Consider the following 22,181-nt stretch of genomic DNA (forward strand, 5'->3'; position numbering starts at 1 on the left):
GTAATGGGGACTCTCTTCCACCACCACCACCCACCTGGATGATACGACGGCAGCCATGGTGCGCCAGAACGCTCACTATCAGGGAGGAGGAGAGCAGAGTAATAAAGCCCATTCAAAATGGGGATTATTAGGAGGCCATGATTGGTAAGGGCCAATGGGAAATTTGGCCAGGACGCCGGGGTTACACCCCCTACTCTTTTCGAGAAACGCCCTGGGATTTTTAATAATAATTCCTTACACTTATATAGCGCTTTTCTGTCCACTCCACTCAAAGCGCTTTACAGGTAATGGGGACACCCCTCCACCACCACCAATTTTAATGGCCACAGAGAGTCAGGACCTCGGTTTTACATCTCATCCGCAGGACGACGCCTGTTTACAGTATAGATTCCCCGTCACTATACTGGGGTATTAGGACCCACATGGACCACAGGGTGAGCGCCCCCTGTTGGCCCCACTAACACCTCTTCTAGCAGAAACCTGTTTTTCCCAGGAGGTCTCCCGTCCACGTACTGACCAGGCTCATACCTGCTTCGCTTAAGCGGGTTGCCAGTTGTGAGTTGCAGAGTGATATGGGTGCAAGCCACCACCAATGTGCAGCATCCACCTGGAATGACAATGTATATCATATTCTATCTGGAATATATACTTATTTTCATACTGCTGGAAATCAACCATTGTTAAAACAAAAAACAACAACCAGGACTCAAACCCGAAAAGTTGTTTCTTCCTCAAAAATAAATGGCATTAAATCATTTACCACATTTTAAAAGTGAAATTCTTGAGCAACACTTTTGTATACGTTTCAAAGCGCGGTAGTCATTTCTGGAAATCTTTCACGACCCACAACAGTAAGATTAAACGTATTATTGAATAAACAGAATAATAATACATAGAATAAACTGAAAACAAACTTCGACAAACTCAATTATTGAGCTTGTATCAAATAAAAACATACAGAAGGTTTGACAGAGATATTCGAGACCTGGAAGGAACTGGCGAATTTTTCAAAGGTCACTTCATCCGTATCTAAACCAGGACCACAACGCATGGAAGGATAACAAACGGATCTGCATCTGGGATTGTAGAGAGGAAGCACAAGGCTGTGGTTTGTGGGTCAAGCAACGGAGCTATGTTGTGGAAAACGTTTGGCTGTGAGTCTACAGGAAACGTTCATTTTCCACTCGATCTTCTGTTCTAAAAAAATGAGAGCAGCATGATATCCTTTACTGTCCCCCGCGTTCTGATCTCCGTATCTGTTAGACAATGACCGGAAACATACATTTATATCAGTTGTTTATTTTAATTGTGCACGACACATTCTGGTGTTGAACAGTATTAAACGATTTTAATACAAAAATCAAAGCTTTGTGGTGTTTTTCACGAATTACTAGGTGATTGGTTTCTGTATTCTGGTACTTTACTAAAGTTACACATTTGACCTCATGCAACTTGAATATCATCGGATAGTAAAAGTCATTGATCTAAACTCTTTATAGCTTCCTTGCCAATTTTTGATGATAAAACGCCAACAGTGAAAATAATTTAAAATGTAACCACAAGGTGGCAGTATTACACTGTTATTTCCTGATTTAGGAAGACTTACAAACTTTTAACTGCTCCTACAGTTGGTAAAAGATTCAGTAATGTTTCCTTCCACGCCTAGTTTTAATTTATTGCCTAATATATATTTAAATATTTTAACTAATGTAAAAAAAACATTTTTTAGGTTATGTATTTAGAGTCACTGCAGTGAAATGTAAGTCGAAAATACACTATAGTTTTACATAGCTTGGTTTATATGAAAAGGTTGATTGGACAAATCGCATAAAACTGTTTTTTGAAGCCCCGGAGAATTAGCGCAAAAAATCAATCTTTTGTTGTTTCTTTTGAGCAATAGCATATTCTAAAAAATCCATTTTGAGATTAACTATATTGCTAAATAATGTGACATTTTGTGAACTCAGATCACCAAATACTTATAATAGAAACGTAGAGTTGATTCAGGTTTGCAACCCTCTAGTTGTTTTTAACAAATATTATGACTCAAACCACACATTTTTGTAAGAGCCATTTGTTAAATATCACTTCACTAACACGCAATGTGAGAAAAAAACATAGAAAGATAAAATAGCAAGAGGATCCGTTTTTATAGAACCATCATCCAGGTCTACCTCATGATGATTTTGGTAAGCAAAGTGGGTCTGTAAATGAATCCAAAGGCAAGTTACTCCGCCTCTGGAAACGCAGTATGGCGGCACTGAATATGTACTAGTACTGAGAAAAGATAAAGCCGAAAGTATCTGCAAGTTCAGTTTACATTCTAGAGCCAACCACTGTAATTGGTAGACTTCTTACATGATTATGTTGCAATAAACTTCACCCGTTATGTATGTAGTATGTAAAATTGAATATCATGTTTATATACATATATTGAAATAAAAATGGAAGAGCAACAGTAAATAACAGTAAATATTATTCTAAATAATAAGTCGAAGTACAAGCGTTGCATTATGGGTTGTTGGAGGATCTGGTCGCGGAGGATTCTGGGTTTCGTCTGTGAGAAGCTGGAGGCTCGACTGCGGAATTTGAAGAATCTGGAGGGTGTAATTTAAAGAAAACAAGGATTCTCACTGCTTCAGTTTCCTCCGAGAGATTCAACTCAATTTTCAAGTCGTTCGTACTTTAAAGGTAAGGGTTCCATTCGCGGTTTTTACTTTGTGCTTATGTTTTAGAAAAAAAACCCGTTTAAGCTCTTTTCCTGTCGTGCATCGTTCTCTGGTTCGCGTCCTTTAGCCTGAAACAGCATCACCAGGCATCACTAACGGAATTTGAGTTATGTGACCCGGTTTTCCTGTTCTTTCTTTTAGAAAGGCGGATAAAATCACTTGTACGGAATCGCTAGCTTTTACCGATTGTGTGTCATCAAGGAATATGTGACTTTTCTATTCAATCTGAGAAATAACGGAATAATATTTTGTTTATGAGTAAGGTGTTAGCGTTTACTTCCTTCTATTTAAAAATACAGTTTAAATTTTCGGGCTAAATTATTTGAAGGGAGTGGTTGACATTTGCAAGCAGCTCGATGCATGGTCTTGAATTTCGGTTCTTGTGTCTCGGCAAATTATACCGACAGGAAATGCCAGGGCCTTAGTTTCCCCTGTGTTGACTATTGTCAATTTGAGGCTCTCAATGTTTTTTTTTTTGTTAAATGTAAACAAAATGGCTGTCGATAAATCACTAAGGCTTACAATTTTCCTATGTTTTTTAAAGGTTTGGTGTATTGAGACCAGTTGCAATTAATATTGTTGACAGTAGGTTCTGTCGTGGTTTTCTAGCGAGAAAGCATGCCAGAAAGTTTTGTAAGCTTTGCCTATTCGGATCTTTTGCAGTCTGTAGCCGGGTTTACGATCTTGAGTAGGTTCAGTCACAATTACGTATCCTGTAAATTCTTTTCTTCATGAGATTTTTACCAGTCTTTGGTTTTCTTCCATTAATATTATAGGAAATACAAAAATAGAAACGTTTCTTCGTTTGCTTTCGCCAGCATCTTTTATCATCTTAATTTGAAATATACGTGTTCGTTTTATGACTCATCTTTCTTGATAAACAATAGCGTTTTCACTGTTTTTCAAGTTTAACACTCTTTGTAGATAGAGAAAGTAACAGCCTAGGTTGTTTTCAGTAGGTATTTTAGTGTTTATCAGAGCCTTGCTCTATTTATTGTATTTCAATAAAGAATAACCGATAAGCAAAATTCGTCAGTGACATCTTAACTACTGTCCCAACGGTTAGAGTGGTTCATCATTACGTTTAAGAGCTTTGTGTGAACTTTTTTTTAACTTAGCCACATTTTATGCATGCAGGTAGGTTTGCATGACAAATACCCTACAACATGGGTGAAAAACTGAAAACTGGACAGTGTAATTCAGTAGGGGAGTGTAACCACTAAGAAAGGAAATCAGGACAACTCAGAAAGTAAGCCACACTTCATCTGATTGGCGAATAACCAGTGCCTTCTTTGTTCGGCATTAAAAGAGCTCTGTGTCGTTTTTCTGTCTGAAGGGTTGTTGATTATGGTGACTGAGTAGCAGCATAGCTGTGGTGTGGTTTGAAGTGTCTATTCTGAGTTCCCTTGGCCTTCTCTCTAAGCACCACAACTGTCCCCATTTTTAGCACACGGTTTCAACCTTTCTGGGTTCAGTGAGCTGTAGATCCCATTGCCTGCTCACTTCTGGGCTTGACTTGCACCTCTATGAGCAGTCTGTCAGAGAGGGGTCCTTGAATGTAAAGTAGTCACTTAACTAAGATGAGGGATACTTTCATATTGCATCATAGGCGTTTCAAACCAGGTCATCCACTGTAAATTGATCTGCTGTAATTTATTGGTTTGACTGTGATCTGTCATATCACTAAAGCTTTTATTAAGAAAGAAATAATAGCATTGCAGGGAATGGTCCCGTGATTGTTAGAAGTGCTCCAATTTGAACTGTTTTCATTATTAAAGGAACATCATTTTCATTACCAAGTGGCTTTATAAACAGCGGAACATATTGGACAACTTGAGTTTTCCATTCATTAAAAGCTTCAGCTCAAAATGCAGGATGTGTCTTATAGCCTGAAGAGAGTAGGCATTCTCAGACCAAAGTCGCATTTGGGTGGGATAGATTGAGTCAGTTAAAGGACCTGCCCCAGAGCCTCAGGGAACGACTGGATTCCTTCAGGTGCTTTGTCTGTCGTTGGCCTGTAGGTGAAGACAGGCATACTGTACATTCTGCTTCAGGTCAGTTTGGGATTTTGGTGGCTTGTTGATTCAGATATCTTTTAACATGAAATTACTACCCAAAGGTCAGAGTTTTTTTTAAATAGAAGGCTGCAGGCTTTTTAGCTTTGGCATGATGCTCAGCCTTAGAGGATTGGCCTGGCTCTGTCTGGCCCAGTGCTGTGGTGATGGCATGCATTCAGAAGTCCGATTAGTCATTCAGTGAGCAGGGACTAGGCAGCGTAAGAGACAAGCTGACTTCCTGCTATCGCAGGGCGTCCAAGAACGGCATGAGAGCAGACCCACTGATTTGGAATAATAACTTGAACCTCACACTTTATCTGCTGTGCCTTTTGCATAATCAAGGTCTGTAGGGTATGTTTTCTCAGATTTGAACCTCTGATTATCAAAAAAGAAATTTCAAAACCATTATTATGGCACTTGATTAGCAAAATGCATTTTTGTTTTTTTGCAATATATGGTTTCAAGGAGTTTTTTCACGCTAAAGGAGAAGTGTTCTACAACGTTACATGCCGCTTACAGTTACACAGATCTCATGATTCATGTGTCAAACACATTACTTGTAATCACACAAAATGAATAAGCGTAGTGTAATTGAAACTCTTGTCTTTTTGGGCAGGTCAGAACTCAACATGTCCCAGGCTGAGAAACTGAAGGTAAGCCTCTTTGGAACAGTGAATGATAACAGTATGTGTACAGTGAAACCTGCCTAAGCCAGGGAATTGTAACCAGAAGTGACATTTTTGTGAGGTGATTACTGCACACCCTTCAGACAAACTACATTTAATAGTTTACGTGAATATTCTCTAATGTTATTAGGATTTAAGAACAAATATTAAACCATTGCCATCTGTAGCACATATTTTGTAATGATCTGGCATAAAATATACTGAATGAAGTAAAAAGTAGTGTAAGAGTGAGAGGATGTCAATTCCTCTTAGATTTTTCTTATGACAGTATTGTATAGTTGCTCAGTATCATGTTGCTCATTTACATCTGACTATCAAGTTGTGAATTACTATTCAGGGTCTAGTAGCTTGTTTCTGCTATTCCTTTTCCTGCTCTTTCATTGTCCAGTGATTTATTCTGCTTTTTTTCCTGCCATTCTTCCATTATTTACCATAATGACTGTTTGTTTAAATACATTCTGAAAGTTAAAGCAACAGTGAATGAGAAAAACATGCGGCAAACAGCTGTCTTGCTCCATAATGCTTTGACAAGGAGCAAAAAACATTTTTCAAAAATTTACTCTCCCATATTCCTTTAGAAAGGTGGAAATCATAACCTTTTTATCTGAAATGCCTGATTATTGTAGAATACAACTGTCCAGATAAAGAGTTTGAACACCTACAGTGTTGTATACAAATGGTAATATGTTTTGGAAAGCGGGGACGATTATAAGAGCTCTCTTCAGATTCCCCCTGTTTTGTCCCAGTATTACTATACTTAAAGCCTCCCAGATGTTTCTCCTCTGCTGGTGTTGGGTGTGCTGTGTGACCCCACTGTGCCCCAGTCAGGCTGGAGGAATGTAGTGTACCGCTGACTCATTCCTTTCCAACCAAGATCTTTAATCAATGCCGTAGATTTTGTTTTTCAAATAATGTACAACAAAGAATAATGTCCCCCATCTCCCCTAGAGGTCCTCCCCTTCAGGTTTCTATCAGAAGGACCCCCTAGTACAGTAGCCCCCCCTCGCTCGTATCAGCAAGAAGAGGAAGGGTTAGGCGTTCCAGACTTAGCGGATAGATGAGATTCAAGCAGACTGACACACAGTGATACCTAACCTTAAGCAAAATGATAAGGACAACTCTGCACTGAGAATAAAAAATCAAATTGTCATGTAGTATAATAATGTAATGTAAATAAACAAAAAAATGGGGAAACTTAAGGAATATGGTACTTGCCATCCCTTGATGAAGCTTCAGTCAAGTGTTAAAACTGGCTGCACTGGTGGGAGTGAAGCAAATCACTGCTGTGCCTGCAGTATTCAAACTTACACTATTGCCAAGAATATTGTTTACTTTAATGTACATTTTTATCGATTATTATTATTTATATTTCCTGATTTTCAAGATGAGGTTTCAAGATGCATGGTTATCTAATACGAGGGCTTTTACTGTGTAGGAGAATGGGGCTACATAGAACCCCAAACAGCAAGGGGTTCTGCCAGCCCCCCCAGTATCCCCCCACCAGCACCGTTGACCCGAGCAGCTCTTCAAAATTCCATCTGAATAATATCCTCCCCGTGCCCCAGGCTCCCAGTGCCACAATGGGAACGTTTTATCTGCCATCAGACCAGCCACCCAGATTCATACTGTATTTGCAGCTGCTGGAGGCCAGATTAGAGTCATCATCTTGCTGAAGTACCCCCTTTCCTACCAGGAATAGCCTCGTTTAGAGTACTAGACAAACAAGAAGAGACTTATTCCTAGATCTCATTACCCCTGGATACCCACAAAACGTCTAAGTGTCTACGCGTGTTATGATTATGAGAAAAAGGAGAATGAGCTTGCCATGTTTTCTGTGCCTTTGTGAGTCTTTCAGATGAATGCACAATCCTTATTGCGTAATGTTGAGGCCAAAATAGAATCTTCAGAATGGAAGGGGTACCAGAAGACAAATCTGGTCTGTAGAGTTAGACAAACTCACTACACGTAAATGCCAAGATACAGAAGTGACAGGGTTAAACCAAACAGACCAACTTGAAATAGAACTATATAGAAAAAAATTAATAGTTAAATACAGAAATAAAACTGAAAAATTGGCAAAACCTGGAATTCTGATAAGTCATCTCATCTATAGTCCCAGTCTCTCAGGTGGAGCCATAAATCTGCATGGCAAATAAAGAACACAACAAATTCTCGCACAATAACAGGATATGTAGCCTTAAAGTTCTAATATTGTTCTGTGTTGACTTGTTCCAAGTCCATCATTGAGTTCACAAAACTCGTTTGTTTTATTTCTTACCTCTGTTGTAATACAGTTATCTAAACAAGCAGCACACATTCCATATGGTTAAGTTGGAAAGTTATTCTGGATATGGGCAAAATGGGATGTACTGCATTGCAGAACTGTTGCAAATTTCATGAGAAGCAATATGACATCCTTGAGAAGCTTTAGCTATCTCTTACTTTAGAGTGGGCACAAGGCAGCCCACTTTGTGAAGACATGTCCATTTGGACCAATTGGGAATCATTAAGTACGACCATGAAACTTTATCACTACATATCTTTAGAAGACTCATCCGCTTGAGGCATCTTAGCCCACTTTTAACCCCGAAGGTGAAGACAGCGAAGCTGAGGTCTGCATTACAGCTGATCAGTAGAAATGGGGCGTTATTTCAAGTATAGGTATTCAATGATTATTCAAAGTAAATGGTATCCCTAGCTTTGCAGCATCTGAGTTGATATCTGGCATTTCTTGTCTACTCCTCAGCAGGGCCAGTTCTCCAACCCAGAGACTCCAGGCTATGTGGGTTTCGCCAACCTGCCCAACCAGGTCCATCGTAAATCTGTCAAGAAAGGCTTTGAGTTCACTTTGATGGTGGTGGGTAAGTGAGTTCCCTCTCGCACCCAAGCACTAGCAATGTGGAACATGAACAAGCTGCCGGGGTCTGTTCTGCCTAGTTTCAGATCAAACCAAAGTTCCCAGAACAGCTAAATGGATCAGAAAGATTTGCAAAGATTTCTAACAGGTGGAGTGTTTCTTTTCTTATCGGGGGATTTTTAAACTTTCGACCAGTAAGTAAATTTAACTTAGAAATGCTGGTTAACCCATTCGGCGGTGCTTAAGGTATTTGCATCTGTTTTTGGAAAATGTGATTTGAATTTCCTTTTGAAAAATATTTGAACCAAGTTTGTTTGAATAGTAAAGTGTGTCTGTTGCAGTTAGGTCTGTCATTAGACAGAGTTGCACAGAAAGTGAACAAAATGGAGGTATCTAAAGAATGGGTTAGCAAGTTTGCACTTTCAGTTTTAACTCTGTATATGCCCACCCTTGGCCAAGGGCATTATGTGTCCCCCCTGCAGGTCAGCTTCACTTCTCCTTTGCTCCTGTTGGAGAGTTCTGTTATGCCTAACGTGACCCACGTTTCATTGTTTTATACACCTTCACAGCTCACAGCCTGCATGGAATGTGATTGCAAAGCAAGAAAGACTTTCAGGAAAATGGGGGGGGAAATGGAAATAAAAAAATCTGTTAGTCAAAAGAAGTTCAAAATGTAGTTACTGCATACTGCAAATGGAAAAGCCCCAAAACTAAATGAAAAAAAAATGTGGGTTCAACATTTCTTGCTCGCTGAAAAGTTCCAGCTGCACTGAATTGCAATGTTGCACTGAGGGTGTCTGTTCAGAAAAACAAATAGGCTCCATTCCCAGGAGTTTTGAGACCATGGAATTAATTTGGGGGTGGGAGCTACATTCAGAGCAGTCAGTTTATAGAAACTCACCCCTGTTCTTTTAACTAAGTCACTGTGGAATCTCCAATCTGTTCCAGAAACCAGCTCAAGAAAGCTCACATTCTAACTTGGTTTCAGAAAAGATTCTGTTAACATAGACATGGGACAGTAGGATGCACAATCTCATAAACTCTCTGCAAACTGCAAAACAATTGTAGTGTTAAATGCTATTGTAATACTGCTGTCATATGTCTCTCAGTCATAAGCTTGTTCTTCTGAGGACTACATACAAAACAACAGCAGTATTGTGTAAACAGTCTTGTTGATCGAAATATACGACACATATGGTTAATTTAAAGCAGGCTTGTTCCTTGTCCGAAAGAGTCAATGGGAAGTGCCTGGCTGGCAGAAATGGCATCTTATCTGAATTTCCTAGTATTTGCTATACATCTGATATCACCCCATTGTTTTAAGCATAGAGATGTTTATTCTCCAGGAGTACACATCTTTCAGACAGGATGGAAATGTGTGTTTGAGTGAACCCTTTTGTTAAGGACCTCCCACTTTTCTAACATGTTGGTTTTCGGGCAGTGCAGATTTTAGATGCCCATTCACAGTACTGTGTGATAAATGGGATTAGCTAAATGAACAGGGCAAATCAAAAAAATGTTCTTTATGGTGTTGTTGAAGGAGCATTACTGGAGATCATTAAAATAAAAGAAAATGTTTATTAAGTTATTTTAAAAAGAGCTTGCACAAATTCTATTAACAAGTTATTTGTTCTCTTTCTAGGAGAGTCAGGCCTAGGGAAATCCACTCTGATTAACAGCCTGTTTCTCACTGACCTTTACCCTGAGAGAGTCATCCCTGGAGCTGCAGGTAAGAGTGTTTATTTTTGCTGTTAATTCTGAGGCTCTCAAGCTTTCAGGTACATACTGTTACCATCATTGCTGAACGGATGAACATTTATATATTATTATAATAAAGTCTGTTAGCTAGAGTACATCTTTTGTGCATCCGTTTTGTTGTTAGCTGCTTTGTGGTATTTCCTGAGTCTTTCATGTGGTAAGCAGTATGTTTTAAGACTCTCCAGCCTATCCTATATAGTTTTCTCTTGCATACATGTTTAGCTAGCAATTCTTGTTTTCTCTAAACTAAACTTTCACAAACTATGACCATAACCAAACAATAACCATTGGCCGAATATAAAGAAAATAGTGCCTTGCTGAAGTATTTTTCAGCCTGTGCACCCCCACTTTATTTTTGTCTCCAGTGTCTCCAGCTACCACTGTGGTTAGAAGTAGAAAAAAAAAGAGGTTGGGATATCACGTGACTGTGTCTTGGCAAAGTAGAGCAGATGTGGTCTTTTCAGAAAAAAGGAACATCCAGGCCCTTCTTATCTGAAAATGTGAAGTAAAAACAAATAAACGAGTTACACTGGTCGATACAGGCACTTACTTAGAGCTCAACACGCAGACCACAGCTGGAGACACAAAGAGGATGTAAGATGTTTCTTCTGTATTTCACACTGAACTGCCCTTTAAGCCTGGGATCTGATAAAAGACCATTGCTCATTGCTGTGTGTGCTCTGCAGAGAAGATCGAGCGCACGGTGCAGATCGAGGCCTCCACAGTGGAGATCGAGGAGCGAGGGGTGAAGCTCAGACTTACGGTGGTGGACACACCAGGCTATGGCGATGCTATTAACAGCCAGGACTGGTATTACATCCTACCTTACTCCGTCATTACTTGCATTTCATAACCCTTGTGTTTGAAGACCTAAACAGTTGGCAACCAAAACCAAGCTTGCAAGTGAAAAGTTATACTTTTTACATCTGCAGTGGGTCATGAATCATTTTGAGCCATGTGATCCATCACACAAATTCCTTCTCCCCAAACTTATTAAAAAATGTTTGTACAATTTGTAAATTACACTTTTTAACAAAAGTAGCAAAATGGACTAATTCATTTATTAAGCATGAATTTAACTAACACTTTCTGCTTTATGTAGCAAAGGTTCTAGTTCAGAGTTAAGTCTGCCCGCTGTATCGGTAGCGATTATTCCTTTAGGGAAAACACGTTCCGTCTTTCTGGGCTGGTGGTGGTGGGACAGGCAGGGCTGAACTGCAGGAAAGCCCAGTGTCTGTCCTCCCCAAGCTTCCCTTTCTCCTTTAGGCCATGTTTTCCCCTCTGCTGCCATCTGGACAGCATAACTCTCAGCCTTTCATATCTGGTGTTCTCGTGCTCACATCATCCCTCTCCTATTCCAGTCCTGTCTGATGTGCTGGGAGTGGCCATAAGCCTCTAACCAGGACAGGAAACATCTGGAATGGTGGAAGGATGAGAACTGTAGCCTTTAAACAGCAGGCCTGTCAGTATTGTGAAGATTTTCCCTCCTATCCCATTGCTTGTCACATTATCTTGTTGTATGTAATACAGCATGTGGGTTTGTATTGTTTCGGCTGGGATTCCTTTTTGCTTATAGAAAACATACATTTTTAAAAGGAAACCAAAATGTAGGATGCATGCGGCTAGAGTTAGAGTGATCATTTGATCATTTGTCGAATGACAAATTGATCAACTTGAATTATTGTTGTAAATCTCTGAAAGTTGTACTTTGGTTTACAAAAATGCAATTAGATGATGGTAGAAGTGTTTTGGACACCAAATAAATCAGCACCAGATTGGTTCATTTGTTGAGCGAGAGCGTTCCCAGTAAACAAAGAAAATGTTTCATTTCACCCTTTCCGACAGCTTTAGCACCATTATATCCTACATCGATGACCAGTTCGAGCGATACCTTCACGACGAGAGTGGTTTGAACCGCAGGCACATAGTGGACAACCGCGTGCACTGCTGCTTCTACTTCATTTCTCCTCTGGGCCATGGGTAAGCAATGTGACAAGTGTTCTGTTGTCTGTTCTGAAGTGAAAGAGGACATTTGTCCTGTAACCTTCTTGACCTTATTTTATGTAGTTGTACTTTTTACGTTATTGCTCTGTGCATATTCCACTCTGTGCATATTCCGTATATGACAAACCCAATATAATAATAATAATAATAATTGCTTACATTTAAATAGCGCTTTTCTGGACACTCCACTCAAAGCGCTTTACAGGTAATGGGGACTCCCTTCCACCACCACCAATGTGCAGCATCCACCTGGATGATGCAACGGCAGCCATAGTGCGCCAGAACGCTCACCACACACCAGCTATCAGTGGGGAGGAGAGCAGAGTAATGAAACCAATTCATAGATGGGGATTATTAGGAGGCCATGATTGGTAAGGGCCAATGGGAAATTTGGCCAGGACGCCGGGGTTACACCCCTACTCTTTACGAGAAACGCCCTGGGATTTTTAATGACCAGAGAGAGTCAGGACCTTGGTTTTACGTCTCATCCGAAGGATGGCGCCTGTTTACAGTATAGTGTCCCCGTCAATATGAACTAAACAGCTAGCTTTTGGCTTTAGTTTCACAGGAGTCCTATCCTGATTTGGAGGGCTGATCTACAGGTGTTCATTCCAGCTCTGCACCAGTTGGACCACATTAGTAGGGCTGGTTTTTCTGCTGCTGTTGCTTTAAAGAGACATTGAAAACCTGCATACACACCAGCCCTCCTGGACCAGGATTGGACATGGCTATTTGATTGTGATTGCCCTTTAAGAAAACTGGACAAAGTCGTCCATCATGTTCAAGATGACAAAATCTTATCTCTTTAATGTTTTTCTTTGAACAGCTCAGCATTCCTTATATTAGCCATTTCAAGTAGGTCATGCAGCTACCTAGATGACCATTTAGAATTGTCAGGGAGAGATCACACACATGGGCTTTGTTTTTTTGGTTGCATTTAGCACAGGATTTCCACCCTGTGTTGGACTCTGTGTTACTGCCGTTTCTGAGACTCTGTTTTTTGTGTTTCAGCCTGAAGCCCCTAGATGTCCAGTTCATGAAGGCAATTCATAACAAAGTCAACGTGGTCCCTGTCATTGCCAAGGCTGACACCCTCACACTGAAGGAGCGAGAGAGGCTCAAGCGCAGGGTAGGACAGACTTTTTCTCAGTTCCAGATTTTGCTTTGACATTTCAAAGTTTGGTTTCTGTAAATTCAAGATGATTCCTGTCAGAGTTGTAAGCAGTGGAGAGTGGAAGAACTGTTGTAAAAAACATGAATGTTGTTTTCTCTGCTGCAGATTTTAGATGAGATTGATGAGCATGGCATCAAGATCTACCACCTCCCTGACGCAGAGTCTGATGAGGATGAGGATTTTAAAGAACAGACCCGAATTCTCAAGGTGCCTTTTAAAAGAGTGACAGTCTCCACACTTGTTTAGCAGAAATTATTCAACTTCACTGAAGTGGCGGCCTCTTGTGGTAAAATGCGCAAAATCCAGGACTACATTTGACTTTACCCTGTGGGTATGCATAATAATTTCCACCTATATATATGTTATGCACTGTTGATACAGACTGAATATGTCCCATAGGAAGTCTTCATACTAAGATTGGAAGATGTGTTTAGAATATGAAATTCAAGCTAACAACATTTTTAAGTTTTATTCCTTGTACACCTTTCTCTGTAATATTGTGTAGTTGACATTTATCGCATTCACTTCTGAAACCACGTAATATATAATTCTGATAGGTCTGTTGATGTCTCACTTTACTTCTCAACAGATTGAAGAAGTCTAATCCTTTGTTAAACTGGAGTCAGGCTGTATTGAGTGAAGAGAGACGAAGTCCCGTGGTGGGAAGCAGTAGTAAGATCGTGATGTTTCGATATGTATATGTGCTTCCCAGACCAGTATCCCGTTCGCAGTCGTGGGGTCCAATCAGCAGATTGAGGCCAAGGGGAAGAAGGTGCGAGGCCGGCTGTACCCCTGGGGTGTCGTGGAGGTGGAGAACCCTGAGCACAATGACTTCCTCAAGCTGCGCACCATGCTCATGTGAGTGAGGGAGCTTCACTTACAGGACTGGGTCCCTTCTGCGGTATCAGTCCAGATGAGGGGCTAAAATACAGACAGGCCAAGGTCACCGAGCGTGAGCAGCTGTCTGTTCAAAGTGGTTTGATAAGTGAGCTGGGAATCAGTGTAGAGCAGTATAAAGACTCCAGTTTATGTCTGGGCTGCAGTGCCGTTACAGCATTTTTCCCTTCTGAAGTTCCAGCCAGCTGTAGCTGATCAGCTGTGAATGGGGAAGTTGAAATGTTTAAGTTGTAATGGAACCTGAAAGAAAATTGAACAGTTGAACAATACAGTAAATGCTAAAGGATCATAAGTTCATAAAGATCCTAGTTAATCCTTTCTAATCGATCACATCGTTTACAGGAGGCTTAAACCACGTATGTCTTATCACATATATTTTCCCTCACAAGTATTTAGCAAAACATTATACAGTAGGTTGGCACTGAACAGTTAGTTGTGAGACATTTGTTTAGGCATAATTTGCTGTTCTTTCTTTTATCAGAACCCACATGCAGGACCTACAGGAAGTGACCCAGGATCTCCACTATGAAAACTTCCGCTCGGAGCGCCTCAAACGAGGCGGAAGGTTGTCCTCACATGGTTACATTCTGCCTCTTTCTCCTGCGTATGTATCTGCCTTTCTTCCTGCCTTCCTGCACCTCCCTGCTCTCCCTGGAACACTCTGGTTGATCTGGAGTACTGGTGTACTCATGGGTATAGTATGGAAAACAGGATTTCATTGCAAAGGCTTCCTTCCTTCCACAGTAAACCTGGGTAAGATGTGCAGGAAAAATGCCTTGTATTGATTAGTTTAATAAACATTTTTAATAAAGATTAAAAACAATGGACCATATGAAAAAAATAAGTCCTTTTTGACCCTCTTTTCAATTATATTAGATACATGGGGATACTATCCATTCAATAATAATATCAGTGAATAAGGAAATGACTCAGTGGAGAGCTGCATCATCTTGCAGGCTCTAAAAAACAAGCAGGTTAATTCCATGCTGAAAAGTAGAAGGAAATAAGAAACAATGTTTCTGCTTTGAACGCACCTGGAATTTTGCTCCACAGCTAAAATTTTGTGTCTTCTTTTTGGGTTTTACTGTGGAATGAGCATTTACTTGTTTCATTAAAGGATTGTATCCAAGTTTAGGATTATTTTCAGCATGTTTTATTTCTGTTTCAAGGACACATTTGTAACACATAACAAGGGACTGCCCTTTGTAAAAAGTACGCCGCCTTATCAGGTGCTACTGAACGTCATCTGATGACAGCAGTTGAGCAAAGAAACTCAAGCCATTTGCCTCTAAATTTTGATAAGATAAATTAAAAGACCTCCACAGAGACTTTCTCAAAGAGGCACCCACTGCAGACACAGAAGTCACCAGAGATAGTGTAAAGCAATCTTACATATCTAACATCTTACATGTGTATGTTTTTTAAAACAACCCACACGGACATCGTAATTTTCAACATGAGTTTAATAACACTACTACTGTAGGCTTCGTTATCAGAGGACCCAGACATGTCCTGCCGCAGTCAAAGTATCTTTCAGAATTGCTGCTTTTTGCACATTTGTTCTAAATGCCCTTAGTTTATCTTTCGCTGGAGTGTAATTCCTTCTCCCCGAGATAGAATATGAAATCTGTTTTTTAAAGGGTTATAAAGCTCCAAAGGAAAATAACTTTCTTTTTCCATTGCGGCAAAATGGCAGTCTGATGTGCTGTGTATCCAGGTGTTAGTGTGGCGTCATACCACAGGCCGTGAACATTTCAAAGTCTGTGTTCCTTAACGAGCCGAATGCAGTGATCCGTAAAAGCCGTGTTCCCAGCCAGCTGTGGCTGTGTACTGAGGAGAGAGGGAGGTACTTGTGGGAGCTGCACTGGCGCTCTTTTCTGGTCTTCAGCCTGTCAGCACACTGCTTTGCTATTGCAGCACCACTGCTCGCTTATCTACATGCTCCTTCAGTCCTTTGATGTCAGATTCACTGGCTTCTTTCTTTTATGTATGTGATTTTCACTTTCTGGTACTCAAGTATAACTGAGAGTCTTTAACACAAACTGCGCAGTGTACAAAATCATATGGTGTTGTCATCCTTTCTTCAGAACTACAGAGGCTGGATTAGAGAATATACAGTATTATTAAAATGAAGTCTACAGTTAGGAGTAGTTTGCTTGGATGCTGGGTAATTTTGTGCATTACAAATTTATGCTGAGTCTTCTCTTTTAACAGAAATCTATGCAATTTAAGGTAATTTGCTTGCTTGCGGGCAGCATGGAGTGGAGTATGGTCATCAATATTCCCGTTTGTCCATGAAGTATACAGAAAAAAAAGTCACATAATAGAATGATTTAATGTGGACGCACTACTTGGAACAATGAAAACAATTGCTGTTATATCCACTATGTGACTGGAATGTATTTATAGACAGTTTGCACCTGTATCTCTTGTGGATGATGAAGAAAATTCCTTTTTTTAATACCAATTTGAGTAACAAAAAATACCATTGAAGAGGTACAAAATGGCTGAGGAAAAAGTATGCCTATCAAAATCACAGCAAGAGATGCCATTTATTTTAATGAAAAAGAAAAAATGTGGCCAATGATCAAGGATTGAGGTTGATTGACACATCTTTGCATAGGCTGTGTAAATATTTCACTTTATGAAGCTTGTGCTTTCAAATCCAGACTAAGATGTGTTGCAGTCTGGTCGTTGAGGTCTTAAGTATTTTATTAACAATGTTTACCTGAATGAAATGACTGACTTATTAGTCATAGTCTTGGTATAAAGCCGGCCTTTAGTAATCAGTCGACGAAAGGGGTCTACAAATCCAAGGAGCCTAACCAGGATATTGGCTCTGGGGACCATTTGTAGAAAGTCTTCCTTCCACTGTACATGTATGACGCTGTTGCGCAGTAATACCAGGAGAGGGTACTGTTGTGATTGCAGACATTTGTCTGTCACAGTCAAGTCACATGATCGATCTGGAATGTAAAGATTTTTAAGGTGTATAGACTGTCAAGGTTACTAACAAATCATTTCTTCTTTGTGAGGAAATATACAGTACGTGCAGTTTTGACAGATGCTGAATAAAGAACTAAATGTTCTTGTAGTGCAAATCTCAATTTCTGGACATATTATATCATTCCTTCCTGAGAACCTATACTATATATCCATGAAAAAGACACATTTCAAGGTATCAGTTTTAAACTGTTGCATAGATTTTTTTTAGACAAAAAAGCTTGCAATTTACAATACCTTAGACTTAAGCCCTAAGAATGGTAATACTTTGCATCTGAATATGCAATATCCATTATATTGTTCTCTTTCATATTTTTAAGCTTGATCAAATCTCCATATTAGCAGCATGTTGTTAATAAGCAAGTACTGATAATCGCATATCAAATAATAGTTTGATGAAGGACTCTAATCTAACAGTGGGTTTTAGCGCTGTGAACGCAATATACAATGCTTATGTGTTTCAGGAAAGGAGCAGAGCCTGAGGAATTCGACAAGGACATGATTCTCCAAGAGAAGGAGGCTGAGGTACACAGGCTTAATCTTAATACCATTATCTCTCAGCTGACACTGCAGCTGCATGCGGTGTTACCTATCAGCTCTGACGGCAAATCATAATCGGCATTCAGGACATCTCCTGAATAATGCCAAAGGCAAGAAAAAGGAATTTTGTCTAATTCTATCTTATAATACATGATTAAACTTAATAGTCTTAAACAGCCAACTTTGCCACATGCAACTCAGTGCATTTTATCACTATGTTGGGGCTATGGCTCTGATTTTCAGACTGAATTTGTGATGTGGATGTATAGAGGATGTGGCCAGAGCTTTGTTTCTGACGGACTACCTATTCTCTCTGCTTGCTCTTTAGCTACGGCGAATGCAGGAGATGATTGCTAAGATGCAGGCCCAGATGCAGAAGCAGGGAGAAGGTGATGGAGATGGGCACCATGTCTGAAGGAAGTGGTAAGACCCACTGTTGCACGACTCCTCAACACCTTACAACACAGGAGCCATAGGAGAAGAGCTTCACTGCAATGTGAAATCACCTACATAATTTAATACCGTCAGAATTAACTAATTACTAGATGTCTGCATTATTGACTGATGATGCAATGTATTTTTTAGTATTTGCTGTAACACCCCCATCCATTCCCCTGTCCCTCCCCCAAAGCGTATTTGCCCTTATATTTTTGTCTTAAGATGGGTATAGCAAAGTCTTGGGTGCAGTTACAGTTCTTGAGTCTTGGATTCAATTACAGACTGGGGTGTCTCCTGTGTGGCATTACCTCCATGCTTGTGTGGGTTTTAAGCAGGTATTCCCTCCCTCTGAAATCATGCTTGGTAGATCTCTTATTTACTGCCTCTGTGTTAAAGTGTGCACACACTTATTATACTGGATTGGTGTGTCATCCAGACAGTAGTCCTTCTTAAACTGCAATTTGTTGATTTTTGTCCTAAACTCGAGGGTTTCTAGAGGGTTTACCTTTAACTATCTTCTGACAGCTTGTAAAGCTGTGACATATTGAATGTGACACACTGAAACATATTGAATCATACTGCGACATATTGAAAACAACGTGTTTTATTCCAACTCCCTTTATAATATGCTGTAACACCAGTGAATTTATTGGATTTTTCCCCCCAGGTCAAGCCTCGCCGGTTCAACTGAGCAAGAGAGCGTGAGGGAGCAGTCTTGACTTTAAAGGGAGCTGCCCACCACTTTCTGTTTCCACCTGTGTTAGTTCTTTGTATCCAATTTCTAAAGCAATATGGTCTTGTGTTTTTATATTTCCATATATATTGTTTTCTTTTTTTACTTTTGATATTTTTACCATGCAAGTTACTGATATGAGGTGTATCCCTGCATGGGGTATTATTCCCTGATTTATTACTTGGAGCCATTTTGTTTTATAGAGCAGTCGCACCACATGCTGCTAAATTTGAAAGTAACAAACCCTGCTCTCCGGTACCAACTCACTGCCTTCCTGTTCTTCAGCAATTAGCATTCCTCACATTTTTAATGTGATGCTTTTCATCCTGAACTGTCCAAGGTTGCTTTACTTTGAATGAGAGGCTGCCACCCCACTTCATCCACCAGTGAAGTGCAGCATCGACCTGGGTGACACGCGGCAGTCATTCTGAGCCCACTAGCACCCATCGCCGACATGTTAACTAACAACAGACCTACTACGCATGTGGCCATTTCCAAAGGCAAGCATTGCTGAAGCCACTCGTATTCTGGGTCAAGCAAGGACAGCGATGGCCATGTTGCCCACAAGTACAGCATGGAAGGATGATTGCTTGTGCAAACGCTAACATTTTTTTTCTGTTGGGGCAACTCAGACTTTTCTTGAAACACATTTTTTCTCATCCAGACAAATCCTAAAAAAAAGAGAAATTGGTCAATAAACATGTCATGACCGGTATAATTATCAAGGACAATTATGTAAGGACATAAATACATGCTTTATTCTATATTAGGCAGATATCAAATCTGTTCTGCTGCTTTTTTTTTAAACAATGTAGTCTGTGTCTAGAGATGCGTTGGGCTGTGGGTCAGAGTAAATGCTATCCTTGTTAGCTGCACAATGCTATGTGGTTCAGAGTTGTAAAGGAGTTAAGACCACCTCACCTTAATTGTTACAAAACAATTGTGTTCATGTCATTGTTTAGGCTTGAAAGTGACCAAAAAATAATGTAATGGAAGGAAATAAACTGTGAAGAATTTCATGACATCTGTGCATGACTTTAAAGTGAGGTATTGTTTTTTCCAGTAGTTTAGTTCAGAGACCGGTGTTATTTCATCACACTGTAGATAAAATGGCATCTTGGAATTGGATTCTTATCTGAGAGAAGTAGGGTCCACAGGCTAGTTAAAGGTTTTGTGGGATTTCTTAAGCACAGCTTAAAACATAATATTTAAGCTGTACAATAAATAGAGATGAACTTCCAGTAAAATGATTGGGATGTAGCCATCTGATGATGTTACATGGGAGTTTTTCGGATGTGAGTTATATCATTAATAAATATTGGGCCAAACTTTTTTTTCCAATGCCTCTTAAAAGTGTTCAGTCGGTTACAGCATTCCATGAGAGCTATAGTCTTACAAAGGAAATATGCGTTATGTATGTTATGTGAACTATGTTATGTTATCCCTCCTCCTTGTTGGAAGAGGGTTTACCTTCCCCAGCATCAGTATGTGTCAGCCTCAGGAATACCATACAGAGCTCCCTATTGATGTATTGTTCTTGCTTTTTACTTTTTGATTTTTTTAAGGAGAAGTGGAAAATGTTAAAAATAACAGGATGTCCAGTGAAATGTGTCCGGTAAATGTATACAGTTCTGCCAAAAAAAAAGAAAAAAATGCTGGTGAAAGAAACATGAATGGATGTTGGCATTTTCCTTGTTATTATATGGTGATTTAGCAAGGCTAAGCATGCACGAGGCAGTTTGACCCAAACAACTTTATGGGTATTTACAACTTCATATTTAAATGATTGGTTGTTTAAATATCAGACCTGCTTAGGGAGGGAGAGTTTGTGCAGACTAAGGTTTCTATCTTTGTCGGTCTTTGTGGTATTACCTTTTCTTATTGAATCGGTTAACATTCCAATCTCTCCTATTTAATAATTTCTAGAACAAAATTGAATACTGTCTTGTAATAAAGTTTATATTAAACCCACACTTTTTTGGTTTGGTCTGTCACTGAATGAAGCTCATATTTCTGAGGTCTCTTTTTTTATGTACTGTAATATCACTTTGGTGTATAAGCCATTTACAGTAATACATTTCTTCTGTTTGATGAATACATCCAGACACGAGTTCCTTTTACCAAAGACAATCACACGGATAAAAACAGAACTGAAATAATGTGGACTAGTGACATGTTAATTCTGGCCACGTTTGTGCACTTGGGTAATTCACAAATTATTTTTTTTAAGCAGCCTTTTGGTACTACTTAGCATTTGATTCTGTGTTCCTTATTGAATTCCTTTTCAGTGAAATATTTAGTTATCTCACGCCACTTAAAGTTTCCTGATGGCAGATTCAAGCTAGTTTTTCTGAGTGAATCCTCTGCTATGGTTTCTTGGGTTTCCAAACTATGAGCTCAGCCGAGTTGCTTTGAAGTGGCCACCTCGCTTCTGTGTCATGTGGTTGGAATGTTTAGAAAACATGTCTGACTCTTAAGGTGGGATTTCTGCTGCAGAACGACATGAAATTAGACCATTTCACCTGTGTATTTGCTTTGGTTTAACAAGTTAAATCCCATCTTAATCTGTTATAATGTGCCTGCTTGTTCTGATGCCAATATAGGTTAATACATAATAATAGTATTCTAACACGGCCGCATAAAAGCCTGTAATAATTTTTGCCAGGAAAATTTGTAAAACTTCAGGCCAGGGTTCTTGGCCATATTTGACACAAAAAGAACATTTGTTTGTCTTAACATTTGGACTGTCACCTGTGGCAACCACTTGGAAGTCTTCCCTATTAGAGTACTGAACTTTGAAATAAACTGCTACTTTCTGGATCTTGCTCATATGGTTTCTTGTAGCTAACTGATCCCAGTCATCCTTCAAAGAACCCTAAATAGTCAGTTTCAACAATGGGCCTGTGTATTGTAATTGTAGTTGTGAAAAAGATGCATTCCAAAAAACCTAATTCTTTTAGAAATGTCATATTGCTAAACTGACATCATCATTAACATCACAGACCTCTTCATTAACCAAAATGTAGTTTTTTAATTAAGCTTTCAATATGTTTTAGTTTTAAAACAATAATAGGAGTGATACTGTAAGCTTTGAAAGTGTAATGATTACCAACTGTGTGCTTGTCTAAATGTACTACATCACTCCAGTAATAAACGTTTTGCTCTTTTTATATTTGTTTGAATCAGCAAGAACACAAATCGCATATGAATTGCTGGATTTCCTGCTATTTTTGTTCTTGCTTCCTTTTTCACTAATTTCATTTTCTACCTGATACAGCAGCCTTGCTATTCAGAGCCAGGCTACC

The 22,181-nt window shown here is 39.5% G+C and overlaps 1 protein-coding gene across 3 annotated transcripts; it reads left to right on the forward strand.

The window, feature by feature from the left end:
- Positions 1-2,539: 2,539 nt before the first annotated feature.
- septin2 (septin 2) lies at positions 2,540-20,847 on the forward strand. 3 transcript variants are annotated; one of them, XM_015361277.2, is made up of 13 exons: positions 2,540-2,691; positions 5,403-5,439; positions 8,219-8,333; positions 9,972-10,058; positions 10,774-10,897; positions 11,933-12,067; positions 13,103-13,220; positions 13,371-13,472; positions 13,978-14,123; positions 14,644-14,766; positions 17,630-17,690; positions 18,034-18,128; positions 18,811-20,847. In XM_015361277.2, the coding sequence occupies exons 2-12, from the start codon at positions 5,416-5,418 to the stop codon at positions 18,118-18,120; spliced, it is 1,122 nt and encodes a 373-aa protein (XP_015216763.1). In that variant the 5' UTR covers positions 2,540-2,691; positions 5,403-5,415; the 3' UTR covers positions 18,121-18,128; positions 18,811-20,847. The 3 variants fall into 3 exon arrangements, with proteins under 3 accessions (XP_015216763.1, XP_015216764.1, XP_006637732.1); XM_015361278.2 differs by having other exon boundaries at positions 8,222-8,333; XM_006637669.3 differs by having other exon boundaries at positions 2,541-2,691; positions 14,644-14,727.
- Positions 20,848-22,181: the final 1,334 nt, after the last annotated feature.

This window comes from Lepisosteus oculatus, chromosome 13 (genome assembly GCF_040954835.1).
Source record: "Lepisosteus oculatus isolate fLepOcu1 chromosome 13, fLepOcu1.hap2, whole genome shotgun sequence".
NCBI lineage: Eukaryota > Metazoa > Chordata > Actinopteri > Semionotiformes > Lepisosteidae > Lepisosteus > Lepisosteus oculatus.